At 41.4% G+C, this 16,972-nt stretch overlaps 1 protein-coding gene across 2 annotated transcripts in view; it reads left to right on the top strand.

Moving 5' to 3' along the window:
- Window positions 1–16,972, top strand: part of LOC136831371 (RNA-binding protein Ro60-like) — a 159,978-nt gene that overhangs the window by 13,242 nt on the left and 129,764 nt on the right. For both annotated transcript variants that reach the window (XM_067091699.1, XM_067091700.1), the window contains exons 2-3: window positions 5,057–5,182; window positions 11,841–12,076. In XM_067091699.1, coding sequence (XP_066947800.1) covers window positions 5,104–5,182; window positions 11,841–12,076 — 315 coding nt within the window. In that variant the 5' untranslated portion in view covers window positions 5,057–5,103. The remainder of the gene's footprint in view (window positions 1–5,056; window positions 5,183–11,840; window positions 12,077–16,972) is intronic.

Raw genomic sequence — 16,972 nt, 5'->3', positions numbered from 1 at the left:
TTTGCGTCACTAGGCAAAACGTCACAGTCAACAAAAGTACAATTCCATAAAACATTGAAAACATGTACATAATGTTCGTAGAAGGTAGTACAGTACAGGTAAAATTCAATCAATTTAAAATTATATACTGTACAGGTAATGACTTACAGAGAATAATAAGTTGTAAACGTATGTTTGAGCGCTAACTACGAATGAGAGAGAGAGAGAGATACTGTAATAAAGTAACTGTACTGCTTTTGTATCGTATTTATGCTCAAATATATAAATACAAATTTTCCATTCTGATTTTACACCTAAAAACACGAAAACTTAAAAATTATACACACTTTCTACAGGGGTGTCATCTTTGAAAAATGCAGGGTATCACATTTTGTAAAAGTACACCAACTGAACGTGCTGTAATTACATGCACATACAGATTGCACCAGCACTTTTCTCCGAGGTGAACAGAGTAATTTTCAAAGAATGACACTTATACAACTCTTAGTTACATCTCTGATATTACTTTAAAGAATTCATTTTATCAAATGAGCGCGACTGAACAACCTCATCTCAAGGTCATTTAAAGTCCTTGTGACAAAGACTTTGCAAATGGACATAATACTTGTATGATATTTATGTACAGAAATATAAATATAAATTTTCCATATCGATTTTACAGTTAAAAGCATGAAAACTTATAAATGTACTTCAAACATTAAACAAGCATTTTCTGCAGGGGTATCATCTTTGAAAAGTGCAGTAACTTTGCAAATGGGTATCACATCTTGTAAAAGTACACTAAGTGAATGTGCTGAAATTACCTTTGCATCATATTTATGCATGTACAAAAATAAAAATAATACATTTTCAATACAAATTGTACACATGAAAGCATGAAATGAGTTTTTCATAGAGATTTTACACAAAGCATGAAATGCATTTTTCATAGAGATTTTGCACATTAAAACATCAAATGCATTTTTCATACAGATTTTACACAGAAGCATGAAATGCATTTTTCATACAGATTTTACACATAAAAGAATGAAATGCATTTTTCTTACAGATTTTACACATAAAAGCATGAAAACTTGTAAATTACTTAAAAAATTAAACACCCACTTCTGCAGGGTTTCTTGAGAATTTCGTGTGTCTGTGAAAAATCACGTATGCCCATTAGTTAGGTTCCAGTGAAAAGTTAGTGTGTGTGTGAATTCGCACAACTCAATCGTGTAAGATCAAGTATATCTATATCTATATCTATATCTATATATATATTTATATATATATATATATATATATATATATATATATATATATATATATATTATATATATATATATATATATATATATATATATATATATATATATATATATATATATATATATATATATATATATATATATATATATATATATATATATATATATATAGAATCTACTGGTCACTTTTACCAGAGGGCATTGTGGCTATTAGAATATATATATATATATATATATATATATATATATATATTCTATATATATATATATATATATTCTCAAAACACCTGATATATCTAATTTCAAAACATGATATATATATATATATATATATATATATTATACATTATATATATAGTATATAAATTATAAATATATATATATATATATATATATATACAAGCAGTCCCCGGTTAACGGCGGGCTCGGTTAACAGCGATCCAGTTTTATGGCGCTTGTCTAGCGACGAAAATCGGCAATTTTCGGCGCCGAAAATCACCAATTTCCACTTATTGGTACCGATAATTGGGTATTGGCGTCAATACATACCTAACAGAGGTGCCGATAACCAAAAATCAGCGCTTTTTTGGCGCCGATAACCCCCGAAAAAGCGCCGAAATCGCCGATTTTCGGTTAGCAGCGATTTTCAGTTATCATCACACCCTCAGAAACGGAACCCCGCCAATAACCAGGGACTGCCTGTATATATATATACAGTGAACCCTTGCTACTTCGCGGTTCAACTATCGCGGATTCACGACTTTGCGGATTTTTTCCATTACGTATGTATATTATAAGAGAAAATATATAGCTGATTTTCGGAAATTTCAAAATAGTCGCGATATATGAAGACCCAAATATTTCATTAATTCCATTAATAATTATTAATATCTGCTAGTACTGTTGGTTCATTGCATTATGACATATAATTCAGTACAAAATGAAGTTAAACAAAAGATGCTTCACTGCATCGCTGGATTTTTCAGAAATATTCATCGAAAAATTAAAATTAAAAAGTACCACCATATCGGCAGCCATATTGCGGAAAAACAGCGATGTTTCTTCATGTTACGTGAGAAGAACGGCTTGCGAGACCGACGCGCCAAGGACTGGAAGTTTCAGATATACCCACAGGCACTCGGACAAGGCATGTGAGTGGTACATAAGAGAATATCTTATCACTGTTGATGTTTCATCTTAAATCACTGTAAAAATAATTAAAATCCGAATTTCATACGTAAGCAACTCAAGGATACTGTATACAGTCTCGTCCCAAGCTGCTGTGCTGTACAGTACACACCATCTCTCTCTCTCTCTCTCTCTCTCTCTCTCTCTCTCTCTCTCAATGAAATATGAATTACTGTATCATAAACTTTTATGTACAGAATAAAAATAATTTCATTGACAAATTTGTTTCTTTTAGCAACTAAAAATTATTTTCCTAATTCTTTCGTTAGTAGTGAGCAGCTTCAGTCAGCTGATTCTCAAAACGTAAACATTACAAATATGGGGACGATCTTTTTTTTTATGCATATTACTGTGATAGGAGATCAAAATAGTAATACAGGCACTCGGACAAGGCACGTGAGTGGTACATAAGAGAATATCTTATCACTGTTGATGTTTCATCTTAAATCACTGTAAAAATAATTAAAATCTGAATTTCATACATAAGCAACTCAAGGATATTGTATACTCTCTCATCACCAGCTTGTCAAGACTTAGTCAAGACTTAGTCTCGTCCCAAGCTACTGTGCTGTACAGTACACACCATTTCTCTCTCTCTCTCTCTCTCTCTCTCTCTCTCTCTCTCTCTCTCTCTCTCTCTCTCAATGAAATATGAATTACTGTATCATAATCTTTTATGTACAGAATTAAAAATAATTTCATTGATAAATTTGTTTCTTTTGGTAACTAAAAAATTATTTTCCTAATTCTTTCGTTAGTAGTGAGCAGCTTCAGTCAGCTGATTCTCAGAACGTAAACATTACAAATATGGGACGATCTTTTTTTTATGCATATTACTGTGATAGGAGATCAAAATAGTAATACAGTGTTTAAGTGCATAGGAAGTGTTTATAACAGTGTGGGAAAGGCTATACAGTAAAGCCTTTAAATATATACCATGTATATACAGTATATGCCTCCCTAGGAGGGGCCAATGCTACTTCAAGGAATTTCACTTATCGCTGGGGTTCTGGCCCCCATTATCCACTTGATAGACGAGGGATCACTGTGTATATATATATATATATATATATATATATATATATATATATATATATATATATATATATATATATATATATATATATATATATATATATACATACATACATACATACATACATACATACATATATACATATACATATATGTATATTTATACATATATACATATATGTATATATATATACAGGCAGTCCCTGGTTATTGGCAGCCTCGGTTACTGGCGATCCGGTTTTACGGCGCTTGTGTAGCGACGACGATAACCAGATTTTCGTCACTGATAACTGGTTATTGGCACAGATAACTGGTTATCGGCGCCGCTAACCGGGGATCAGTGCTATTATTGCCGATTTTCAGTTAGTTGGCGATTTTTCGGTTGTCGCCACGCTGTCGGGAACAGAACCCCATCTATAACCAGGGACTGCCTGTATATATATATATATATATATATATATATATATATATATATATATATATATATATATATATATATATATATCTATCTATCTATCTATCTATATCTATCTATCTATATCTATCTATCTATCTATCTATATATATATATATATATATATATATATATATATATATATATATATATATATATACATACACACACACACACACACACACACACACACACACACACACACAGGCAGTCCCCAGTTATCGGCGGGGTTCCATTTCGAGGGTGTGATGATAACTGAAAATCTGCGATTTCGGCACTTTTCAGCAATTTTAGGGGGTTATTAAAGCCCCAATTTTCGGTTACCAGCACCTCTGTTAGGTATGTATCGACACCAATACCCAATTATCGGTGCCAATAAGCAGAAATCGGCAATTTTCGGTGCCGAAAATTGCTGATTTTCGTCGCTAGACAAGCCCCTTAAAAAACCGGATTGTTGACAAGCCCCTTAAAACCTGGGATTGCTGTTATATATATATATATATATATATATATATATATAATATATAGGGACTGCCTGTATATATATATATATATATATATATATATATATATATATATATATATATATATATATATATATATATATATATAGATAGATTGATGGATTGATTGATATATGACGATGATGAAGGCAGAAGCCTAATATATGGAGACCAAGGGCAGATGGAGAGACACACGGACAATCAACAGCTTTTATTGTGGCTGACGGCGTTTCGCAATAATCTTTGAGAAACAAAGGAACCAGTATTGCACAGAAATTTCCCAAAAAACAATTTCCTTTCAGAAGTTACACTTAAGATTTAAAAGTTACAGAAATTTAAAAGCATATCATTTAAATGTAAATCAGGATGCAAAGGCAGTATTGTTCTGGATTATGCTCACTATCAAATTTTGGGATAGCAGTAAGGTTAGGTTAAAAGAAATTATTCACACTCTTCACATAGATATTTTTTATTTCTTTTAAAAAGAAAGTGATAGAAGATGTATATCAGCTGCAATTTTTTCATGAAGTTTATTCAAGAATTTCACATGGTCTACTTTCTTGAAGAGAAGGGCAAACAATATTTTTTATAGAAACTTTGTTTAAAGTTTTCCATTTTCTATTTGTCAGGAACCAGTGCTGCTTTAACGTGTTGTCTGTATACTCAAGAATCAAAAATGGCAACCAGCGACAGTTCTATGGCTGAATTAAAACAGTTGCTGGTTACTGGCTCTAATCATGCTGCTTGGAGTGGAGGTAAGTAATGTTTTTATATAAGTAACTTAAGCAAATAATTACATAGCTATTAGTTTCTACTTTATGTGGCAACTCAAAAATAAAAAATCGCTGTAGCGCTCTTTTGTTTTGGGTGTAGGTAGCTTGCCCCACCCACTTTCGGGGAAGAATATGTACAAGACGGCTAAAGAGCTCAGTTCATTTCTGCTGGTCAGTGACTAAACATTGGTTATTGAGCAGCTCTTTGAATTTGATTTTTCACCAGATGGTTTCGATATTCTCTTCATTTGGTTAAGTATTCTGTGTGTTTGGTAGCGCGCTACTCTTAATTAGCTTAGCTAATATTCAGGACTTTCCCGATTTTGACTTTGTTTTTGAGCAGTCATGTGAGACTCAAGTTTGCTGGTGTTGGGTACTGTAGCAAAGGCTGCAAGACAAAACTTACATCAGCTAAATATGACAGCTATACCATTTGTAGTTCTTGTAGGGAGCAGGTTTGCTCACCAGATCTTAATTGTGATAAATGTAAGGATTGGGATAGATGGGAAATGGAAGGCTTTGCATTCTCATTTGGAGAAACTCCAACGTTACAGACTTAGGAAGGCAACCGCTAGGGCTGAAACTAAAACTTCCGCTAGTCAGGCTAATTCTCCGGTAGTTGATGTTGATGATTTACCTGTCCCTTCAACACCTGTGGCTGCCTTTTCCCCCCGTTTCCAGTCCTCCGACTCTTCCAGTTACTCCGATCCCTGGTTCCCATTCTTCCGACCCCAATGCCATTTCCAGCATAGAAGTGTGGGTGGATCAGAAGTTTGATATATTAGGGAATACAGTTTCCGAGATTGGGAGTGTCGAGTGCAGTGTTAGTAGAGAGGGTGGCTACTCGTCCCACCAATGTTGAGTGCAGTGTTAGTAGAGAGGGTGGCTACTCGTCCCACCAATGTTCTTAGACCAAAGTCCCTGCTAAAGTCCCCTTGCTCACCTGGGAGGAAGCAGACTGGCAGTCCAAGGGAGGTCAGTGGGGTTTGCCCATGGGTAGTCGCTTCCTCAACCGAGCCTGTAGTCGGAAGTCCCAGGACCCAGAGGACCACCAGTGGAAAGGTGTCCACTTTGATGTGCATATGTTGTTGTCAAGTGATTTAGACTCTAACAGGATCAAAAAGAACAGTTGGCGCTATGCTAGTGTTTCAAGGCCATTGAAAAGGCCTGCTGCTTTGGTGGAAGATGACTTGCCTCCTGTCCATAAGGATGCTGTGGAGAGGGCTCGCAGTCCGTTCCCCTCCTGTAGTTTTTGGGAGTCTCCTGGCCAAGCTCCTCCTGTTCCTTCAGTGTCCACTGAGCACTCAGTGCCCGTGGCCCAGGTTTCAAGCGTCCAGTATCTGAGCGCTCATCGTATGAGCACCCAGTGTCCGCGCATCCAGTGCCTGAGAGCCCATTGTCCAAGTGCCCAGTGTATGGGCGCCCTGTGTCCGAGCGCCCCCATATGATTGCCCATTGTATGAACGCTCAGTGTCCAAGCTACAAGCTTCTGAACATCCAGTGTCCATGAAGAGTTTCATAGCCGTTGAGTGTCCAGTGTCTGATCGGTCAGTGTGTAGGTTCCCAGTGTCCGAGCGTCCAGTTTTTGTGGGCGCTTCCGATGAAGTGCATCCACCTGTCCTCAAGCGTTCGGCACCACAGGTAGGACAGCAAGTATCTGGCATGACAGGCACGATGTCCCTTGTTCTTAAGGACCATCTTTGGCACCTATTCAGCATCGGCTAGATAATATTTTGAGTCTCCTTCATAAGCCAGCTTCGGTGGCTCAGTATCCTACGGATCCTCCTATGTTACATATTTCCTCAGAGGAGGAACCCTTGGATGAGGAACAACCGACGTTGAAGTATTCGGTGCTTTTAAGACTCTTCCTGGTTTGTTACTCATCTTTCTTCTCTCCGGCTACTCCAGCTTCTCCGGGGTCTGCCTTTATGATGCGTCAACCTACAGGGACTCCCAGGTTGCCTCGGATGGTGCTTTCCTCTTCCCCGAGGAAAGTTTTGGCACGTATCAACAGCTGGTTGTTGGAGATGAGGGACATCGGCGAAGCAGTTTTTTGTACGCCTCCTTCTCGTTTGATACGACAGAAGTATCTTTCATACTCCAGTGGGGAAGCTACTTCCTTGGGAGTTTCTGCCTCCTCTCAAGGGGACTTCTCCAGCCTCATCAGTGCGACACGTCATCCTGCATTCTCCTTTGCTAGAATTTTATTCACTGCGTTGGAGTTGGACCACCTCATCAAGGATATATTCGAGGTCCTTAGTTTCCTGAATTGGCCAAGAAAATCGAGGACTGCACCACTCTGGAGGAGAATTTCGCTGCAGATTGGTTGGGGGTGCTTGTATGCGCTGACAGAGCAGTAACAGACATTGCCCATGAATTGGCAACAATCTTTATTATGGGGGTGCTTAAGAAATGGGACTTGTGGTTCTCATTCACCACTAAAGGGGCCACTCCCTCTCAGCGTTTGTCTCTCCTGTTCACGCTTGTGGATAAAACCAGCTTGTTTCCTCAAGAAACCCTGGAACGAGTGACAGCCGAACCTCAGAATAAGTTGACGCAAGACCTGCTCATGCAGTCCACCAAGAGGACTGGGGTTCCGGTACGAGCTCCTTTGACTTCCACTGCTGTCAGGACAACCTCCCCTTTATCTCAGCAGCCCTTTCAAGGAAACAGAGGCCGATTTCAATCCCGACCAAGAACCAATCTCCGGTCAGTACGACCGGTCAAGAAGGCTTCCAGCAAACCCGGCCCTTGCAAGTGAGATACCTGTCCTCTGTGCCCTAGTGGGAGCAGGGCTCCTCCATTTTTGGAGCAAATGGAAGGCCAGGAGCATAGAACCTCGGGTTCTGAAAGTCTTGAAAGAGGGTTACGTGATCTCTTTCAGGGAAAAACCTCCCTTAGTAACCTCACCCACCAGCTTGACGGCCTACTCAATAGGCTCTGAGAGGTTTTCAGCCCTGTCTTGAGAAGTATCAGCCCTACTCGAGAAGCAGGCTGTGGAGGTGGTCAAAGATCTAAGCACAAAGGGTTTCTACACCCACCTCTTTGTCGTTCCCAAGTCATCAGGAGGATGGAGACCTGTCCTGGACGTCAGTGCTCTGAACTTCACCATTCAAACAACAAAGTTCAGAGTGGAAAGGAACCAGTCAGACCTGTCAGCCATCCACCAGGGAGACTGGATGGTCACGATCGATATGCAGGATGCATACTTCAGTGTTCCAGTACACCCTGACTCCAGGAAGCATCTGAGCTTCTTGTTTGCTCCATCTAATGGGAATAAATGTATGTCTGTATCTAGACGACTGGCTGCTATGCTCCCCCTTGAGATCCCAGTGCATGGAGGACCTTCAGAAAACACTTCAAGTAGCCAAGGATTTGGGGTTGTTTATAAATTTCAAGAAATCCCAACTAGTTCCCACTCAGTCATTCTGCATTTAGGGATGAAGGTAGATTCTCTGAATTTTCGGGCTTGTCCATCCAAGCAAAGAATTCAGAATTGTCTCAGGGAAGTTTGGGACTTTATATCTCGCCCGTCCTGCTCAGCCGAGTGGATGAGCCTCCTGGGAACACTCTTCCATCGAGAAATTTGTTCCGTTGGGCAGGTTGCACACCAGAGTGTTGCAGTTCGTCCTCAGGGCCAACTGACGCAGGAAGAGCTTCCCAGACTTGCTTGTCTTCCCCAGCATTCCCGAAATTGAGGACCTTCATTGGTGGCTGTAGAGGACAGACTCACAACAAGAAACTTGCTGTCTCTGATGAACCCCAACCTAACGTTGTATTCAGATGCATCAGAACTGGGTTGGGGGCTCTACTAAACGGTATGGAAGTTTCTGGGATGTGGTCTCCAGCCAAAAGGAACCTTCACATCAACGTAAAGGAGCTGAAGGCAATACATCTAGCCCTTCAGTTCTTTGCAGCACAAACTTTCAACAGGACAGTCGCGGTCCATTCGAACAGCATGGGTGCTCTGGCCAACATCAGGAACCAAGGGAGGACATATTCCTTTTCGCTTTATGAAGCAGTCAAGGACTTCCTTTTATGGACACAAGACAACAGGACCAGCGATGTGACCTGCTTCATTCAGGGCAAATTGAACGTCCTTGCTGACGAAGTAAGTCGCGGAAAACAGGTTCTACCGATGGAATAGACGCTGAATCCACAGATGTGCACCAACCTGTGGAAACTGTAGGGAAAGCCTGTTTGCAATGTCAGGAAACCATCGTCTCCTCTTTATTGTTCCCCGGCTCCAGATCCTCAGGCATGGGCCATGGATGCCATGCTGCAGGATTGGTTGGGTCTAGACGTATACGCCTTAACTCTGTTCAGCATGGTTAGGGAAGTATTGAAGAAGTTCATCAGCTGCAACAACACTTCCATGACCGTAGTAGCTCCCTTTTTTGCCACACACAGAATGGTTCCCAGATCTCCTAGGCCTTTTAGTAGACTTTCCAAGACTATTACCTCAGAGGAAAAATCTTCTCAAACAGCCTCACTTTCATCGATTCATCTGGGCTTATCCACTCTCTGACAGGCTTCAAACTGTCGGGGAGCTTGTCAGAGCGAAAGGTTTTTCAAGAAAGGCTGCAGAAGCAATTGCAAAATGTAGGCAACGATCTTCTGCTGCAGTCTACCAGGCCAAGTGGGCAGTCTTTCGAGGATGGAGTCAAGAGCATAATATCTCCTATTCTCAAACATCTGTAGACCAAATTGCAGACTTTTTACTGTTCCTGAGGTCTTTGAAAGGATTGGCTACATCTACCATCAAGGGTTACAGGGCAATGTTAAATTCCGTTTGTAAGCAAAGGGAGTAGACCTACCCTCAAATCCAGATAGCGATTTGATTGAATCGTTAAATACATGTAAGCCAGAGAAACATACCATGGTCGCATGGAACTTGAATATAGTTCTTAAATTTTTGATGGCCTTAGCTACAGCTAAGTGAGTGAGCAAATTGCATGACCTTGTTAAGAAAGTAGGTTTTTTTCAGGGGAATGCAGTATGCTTTCTGGCCAAGGTAGGTTTTTCTCACAGGAATGTAGTGTGCTCTCTGACCTTAGGATTCTTGGCAAAGAATGAAGACCCTTCAAATCCCTGGCCATTTGTTTACAGTCAAGAGCTTGTCTGATATCCTGGGCCCAGCAGACCAGGAGAGAGTCCTCTGCCCAGTGATGAGCACTACAAGCATACTTGGAGAGAACTAAGGATTAGAGGTTCCTCTCAAATCTCTGGTGTTCAGTTAAGGACCCCTGTCGCCTGTTACCGAAGAATGTCCTAACCTTTTTAGGCCAGTGATTTCTGAATCACACTCAAAAGTCCAGGAAGATTTCCTGCCTTTGTGTAAAGTCAAGGCTCATGAAATAAGGGCAGTTGCCACTTCACTGCCTTCAAACGTAATCTTTCACTCTCCACGATCTTGCAATTCACGTATTGGAGATGGAAGTCAGTTTTTGCTATGTTTTACCTTCCAGATATGGAAACAGTGAATGGGAAATGTAGTACATTAGGCCCATTCTTCGCAACTGGCATGGTATTGGGGACAAAGGATAGGAGGATTGCCTTCGATATCCTCTATCCACTCTCCTTGAGTAAGGATTGTCATGTTTTTCTTGGGAAGCCTGGGGGGCACTGTGTGTTGTGAGTGCCACCAGTCATTGGTTTTTATGGTTTAGTTGGTTTAAATTTTATTGATGTGTAGGTTAAATTTATCTGGTCACATTTTGTTGTACTGCACCCAGGGCAAGGGGGCACATATAAATACATATGCTCTGTTGGATTGTAAGCTTTGGCAACCTGTGATGTACTCATTTGTTGCAAAGCCCCACTAGAGTAGAGGCGACTCTTGGCTCTACCGGCACGCCACTACAGGTTGAGAGGAGCTCCGACCAGAGGCAGTATTTGCCTGCTGTAGCTCCCTCACCAGGTAAGGTTACAACAAGCATTTCATGATGCTAACAAATTTTCTATTTCAAATTCATCTCCATCTCTGAGAGTTTTTTTGAGCAGTATATGTCCATGCATCCTACCTCCTTTCAATGTGCGATTCAGCTATGTAATTATTTGGTAAGTTACTTGTATAAAAATGACATTTTTTTAATAAAATAAAGTTTTATATATACTTACCAAGTAATTACATGATTGGAGTCCTCCCTCCTCCCCTCTCAGGGACATAGAGCATAAACGAATTGAGCTCTTTAGCTGTGTTGTATCTATTCTTCCCTGAAAGTGGGCGGGGCAAACTACCTACACCCAAAACAAAAGAGCGCTACCGCGATTTTTGAATTTTGAGCTGCCGCATTAAGTAGAAACTAATAGCTATGTAATTATTTGGTAAGTATATATAAAACTTTATTTTATTATAAAAATGCCATTTTTGTATAGGATATAGTGTTCTGTGCATCTGTCATTCAGATCATTTTTGTATTGTCTTTTAATGGCACTTTGTTTTTTCATGTGAATATGAGATTGTTTTTTCATGTGAATATGAGATTTTAACTGCTACAAAAGAGAGTGGGATTTAGTAGTCTGTAATTTTTGTTGGGCCTAACAGGAGCCAGTGTGTAAATTGCTTTTAAGCATTTTTGTTTGCTTTGCCCATTTTCTTTTAGGTTTGGGAGTTTCATGATAAAAATTTCCTTTGTAGATCATCTTGTTCGTTTCTTGGTTGACTGGTATCAACGCAATGAACGAGAAGTTCACTGTAATACAGTGCCGCCGCCACCAGCAGAAAGGTTGCCCAAACTGAGTGTTAGTCCATCGGAATCATTACTAAACTCGACATCGATAATACCCAAGTTGGTGAGCGAAGGAAAAGCTGACATCATCATAGATACTCTGCGGGCGTATAGTCAGCTGCCCTACGTGGACAAGGAAGCTGTGGTTAGTAAAGATGATCTGCTGAGTCTTGTTAGGCAGAAATCAATGTTGGTTGATTTGGGATAATTCCAATATATAACCTTTAGAGTATCCTCATCAAGCTCTTTTTACTATCATAAATTTAAATTAGCTAAATATTCTAATATATACAGAACAGTGTTGAGAATTTTCTCATATCATGATGGAGATCTTGGTAAAGGTCCTATTTCAAGCTTTTGTGGTCTGTTTGGAAGACAGGTCTAAGTCACTGTGAATATGCAAGCAAATTCTTCATACAGTGGACCTACAACTTATAGAAATCATTCCTTGGCAGACACTTAAAACCAAAACTGCTTATACTGTACATTAGTTTGAAGTATTGCACAATCACTATATAAGTGATGTTAATCATCATAACTTAATATGAATTTTTGTATAAGTAACTTACCCAGTAATTACTAAGCTAAGAATTTCTACTCGCATGGCAGCTTGAATTTGAAATTCGTGGTAGATTCTTTTGTTTATGTAGGTGACTAGCCCTGCCCACTTTTAGGGTAAGAAAGGAACAACTCAGCCAAGAGCTGCAGTTTGTTTCTGCCGGCTTACAACCACACACGGTTATAAGAGTGCAGCTTGGTTTTGGATTCAGATTGATATCTTCCCTTTCGGTAAAGTATTTTGCCTACGGTAGCCTTCGGCATATGTATTTTGTTAGATTTTTCAGTGAACCTTTAATTGAACAGTTGTTCCCTTAGTGAGATTTACCAACTTTGACTAAGTTCAGACTCTAGCACTTCTAGTTTTAGGTGTTGCAGCAAAGACTGCAATACTCGATTGACAAAAGCATGCATGATTCTCACGCCCTTTGCACTACCTGTAGAGAACAAGTATGTTCTGTTGACCTAACCTGTGAAGAATGTAGGGATTGGGACAAAAAGAAATGGAAGACTTTAACTTCTTACTTGACAAAGTTAGAGAGAGACCGCAAGAGAAAAGTGGCTTCTAGAGCCGATGTTAAGTTGTTAGCTAGCCAGTGTATGACTCCTAAGTCTAGTAGTATGGGCCTACCTGTTGCCTCTTCTCCTGCTCACTTTGTCTCTCCCATGTCCAGCCCTTCTCTGATACCACCTACTTCTTCTTCTGGCTCCCACACTTCCGAACCCAATCACTTCACCAGCCTCAAGTCCAAGTTTGACCGAAAGTTTGATTTTTTTGCAAATACAGTAGTCCAGTTAGGGACATCAGTGCCTTCCCTTATGGACAAAATAAGTGAGAAAAGTGCCAGTGAAGTGATAGTGGAGGAGGTGGCTGCCCTAAACCTGAGAGAAGGCATACTGGAAGCCTAAGGAGGTCGGTGGGGTCTGCCCACAGGTAGTCACCCCCTCAGTCGCAAGAGATAGCCAGGCGGCACTATGCGCTGCTGAAACATGCTGTGAGATTGATTGTAGGTCTCCCAGGAATTGGCCATACGACAGGCTTCCATAACTGTTGTGGGATGCTTGTCATTTAGATACACAGCCAGGGGCCCGGGGACACACTGGGAGAGATCCTTCAGCATGGTCTGATTGAAGAGGTCCTTGAATGAGGTGCACGACAGGGAGTCAAACCAGCGGGTACCAGTTGGGGTCTTGTGACAGGCCCATTCGGCCCAGGACCGCTGACTTCCTTGGCAAGACCTCGAAACCGCTGTCTCCATTTCTCCGGGGGTATCTCATAGGCTTTAATTATGACCCTACGAACTTCTACCATGTTGTCTCTTTGATTCTTCTCCAGCAAGCAGAGGGCTGCCTTGGCTTTACCTTCCATGTGCTTGGCAAGCACTAAGACCCTCTCCGTCTCGGTGGTGTTGTAGTCATCAAAGAGGGGTCTCTATTTCTTCCAACCATGCCTCTGGCTCTTCTTCAGTCCACTTGGGTACTGGGGAATTAATACTTGATATTGGAGCATTTGGCACAGCAGGTGTGGGGTTGGAGGCTTGTTGGGCAGCCAGAGCTTTGGCATTTTCTTTTCAAGCCTTCTCCAGCTCGAGGTCCTTCTCCTTGAGAGCTAGCTTGCTTTCCTCGAGGGCTAATTCATGCTGTCTTTGCTTCTCTTCTATTGCATCTTCCAGCTGCCTCTGTTCTTCGTCATACTTCCTCTGTTCTGCTCTTTCTTCCCTCTCCTTTTTGGCCAAGTCATCCAGCTGTTCCTTGATCCAGTCAGCGAGGTTGTTTCCTGTGAGACCCACCTTCTTTCCCAGGTTCATGAAGGCTTGGTAGCATTCAGTCGCCATAGTTCTGGTAGGTTGGGACAGGTAAGGTCGTTGGTCTGGGAAGGGAATAGATTTAGAGAAGTGGCCCTTAACTGTGGTGACACTTCACGAGAATGGCACCTTTTCAATAAGGTGGCACTGTTGCTGAGTGTGCCTTGCAGAGGTCACACTGGTGGCACTCTGTATCTCGAGGTACAGGTGTAGTTGCTTGGTCACACAGGACTAGGGTGTGGGTGTGTTCTGAGGAATCAACACTTTCTGGGAGTACAACTAACTGTACAAAGGGGAAATGCACTCTGCCCAAGCAGAGCGCAAGTAATAAGTAGGAGAAAAAGGAAATGTAAGAGGAAACATACGTAAGCACTTCAGTTGGTTAGACAGTGCCTCAGGTTAGTGGCACTGTGGAAAAGTGGAATCAATCTCAGTTGCTTTGGTACTCGTGGGTGACTAGTTCCTAGTACTAGCAGTGCTACTTCCATTCATGAGGAGGGAGGAAGGCTTTATACTTGAGTCTGTATAAATAGACCCCACTTGTGGTGGACAGTTATCAATAACTATTTTTAATTCTTACCTTGTCCTTAACTATTTGTGGGACAGAAGTGTTTCTCTTGATGTCAGCCTGTTCTTTCTGTCAAGGTGGTGCAAGTGCGCTCTCAGCTACCTAAAGCGTTTAAGAAAAGTGGAGAAAAAAAAAATTAAGCAAACACTAGCACACAAGCGCGTAGGCAAAGTTTGCACTGCGCGAGAAATGAGAAAGAGAAAGAAAAATAAATGAATACTAGCAGGGACACAGAAGTCCCAGGGATTATCCCTCAAACAAGTTTTCTTATCTTGAATACGCTGATTAATTTTGCTATATTGTGTAATGGGTTATTTGCCAATATTAACGTGCCCTACTACACCATGCTGTTATTTATTCTTGGTGAAATTCTTTAATTTGTGTACGTATCATTAAATTATCTTGCGTTTCTTTTTATTTTCCTGCTAAGATGTATATGTAAGGACGGCGAGGCGGCGGAGTGACATACTGGCTGGGTGTTGCCTGGTTTATTGGTAGTTCCCTACTGAAAATGTACAGAATCTTCAAAGATGTTATTGGCGTGTGTGAGCGGTAAAGTAGCGTTTACACACAGACAAAACAAAACAGAGGTAAAGATTCAGACATCTGTGTTTGTCGGCAGACAAACAGATGGCAATATTGAGAGATATAATAAACATACAGTGTTAGAACATACATCAATGGAAAGGCCAGGAAATTCTACATATGTCTAATTGCATGAGATTCGAGACAGATTAATGAATACAATGCAGTAGCATAATATATGTGAAATGGCAAGACGTTTGGCGCTTCACAAACAGAAACATGCATACAGTTTGATACAGAAGATTCGGTGGAACATTATGAGTACATGATTAGAATGCTTGTATGGCAATGCAAGTAGTGGTGATTGTACATAAATCAAGACAACAATGGTTAGGGAGAAACAGATGGAAATATTGTATGGTTGAAGTCGCGTTCCGTCAGACAAAGAAAACGAGATGCTCTTGTTCTGTCTTGTCCTCTCCGATGGATGACAAACACACGAACACACGTGTGTTTGGAAGAGACGGCGACGGGCTCTTACAATACCCCCCCCCAGCAAGGCATTGATGCGGAAATTGTCTTGCTGACAATTGTAATTGGCTTGAAGGGCTTGGGCTAGGGGCGGGTAGGAGGCTGAAGGGCGGCGCCGGCCGGCAGGAACTCGAGGAGGACGGTAGCGGGTTGAAGGGTGACGTCGGGTGATCCTTCGGTAGCCAGCTGGAGGGGGATGGCTGAAGGATGACGGCAGCTGATCCTTCGGTAGCCGGCTCGAGGGCTGAAGGATGACGGCGGCTGATCCTTCGGTAGCCGGCTCGAGGGCTGAAGGATGACGGTGGCTGATCCTTCGGTAGCCAGCTCGAGGGGTCGGCAGCAGGCTGAAGGATGACGTCGGCTGGTCCTTCGTTGGTCAGCTTGTCCGGTACGAGTGTGGGGGCGGCTTCAGGTTTCCTGGAGGAGGCATCCAGGGCTCCAGTGGTGGGGTGGGTCATCTCGGAGGGTCGGACATCTACTCAGAGCTCGGGAATGGCGGGAAGCAGTGAGGTGGCAAAGGGTCTGTTGGCGCGTGGGTCATCATCTTGGGTCATCATCTTGGGTCGGCTGCTCTTTCGTGTCACTCCAGGGTCACCAGTGTAAGGACGGCGAGGCGGCGGAGTAACATACTGGCTGGGTGTTGACTGGTTTATTGGTAGTTCCTTACTGAAAATGTACAGAATCTTCGAAGATGTTATTGGCGTGTGTGAGCGGTAAAGTAGCGTCTACACACAGACAAAACAAAACAGAGGTAAAGATTCAGACATCTGTGTTTGTCGGCAGACGGCAGACAAACACATGGTGATATTGAGAGATATAATAAACGTACAGTGTTAGAACATACATCAATGGAAAGGCCAGGAAATTCTACATATGGCCAGTTGCATGAGATTCGAGACAGATTAATGAATACAATGCAGTAGCATAATATATGTGAAATGGCGAGACGTTTGGCGTCTTCACAAACAGAAACATACATACAGTTTGATACAGAAGATTCAGTGGAACATTATGAGTACATGACTAGAATGCTTGCATGGCAGTGCTAGTAGTG

This window comes from Macrobrachium rosenbergii, chromosome 48 (genome assembly GCF_040412425.1).
Source record: "Macrobrachium rosenbergii isolate ZJJX-2024 chromosome 48, ASM4041242v1, whole genome shotgun sequence".
Lineage (NCBI taxonomy): Eukaryota > Metazoa > Arthropoda > Malacostraca > Decapoda > Palaemonidae > Macrobrachium > Macrobrachium rosenbergii.
This window is presented reverse-complemented; position numbering and strand designations above follow the sequence as displayed.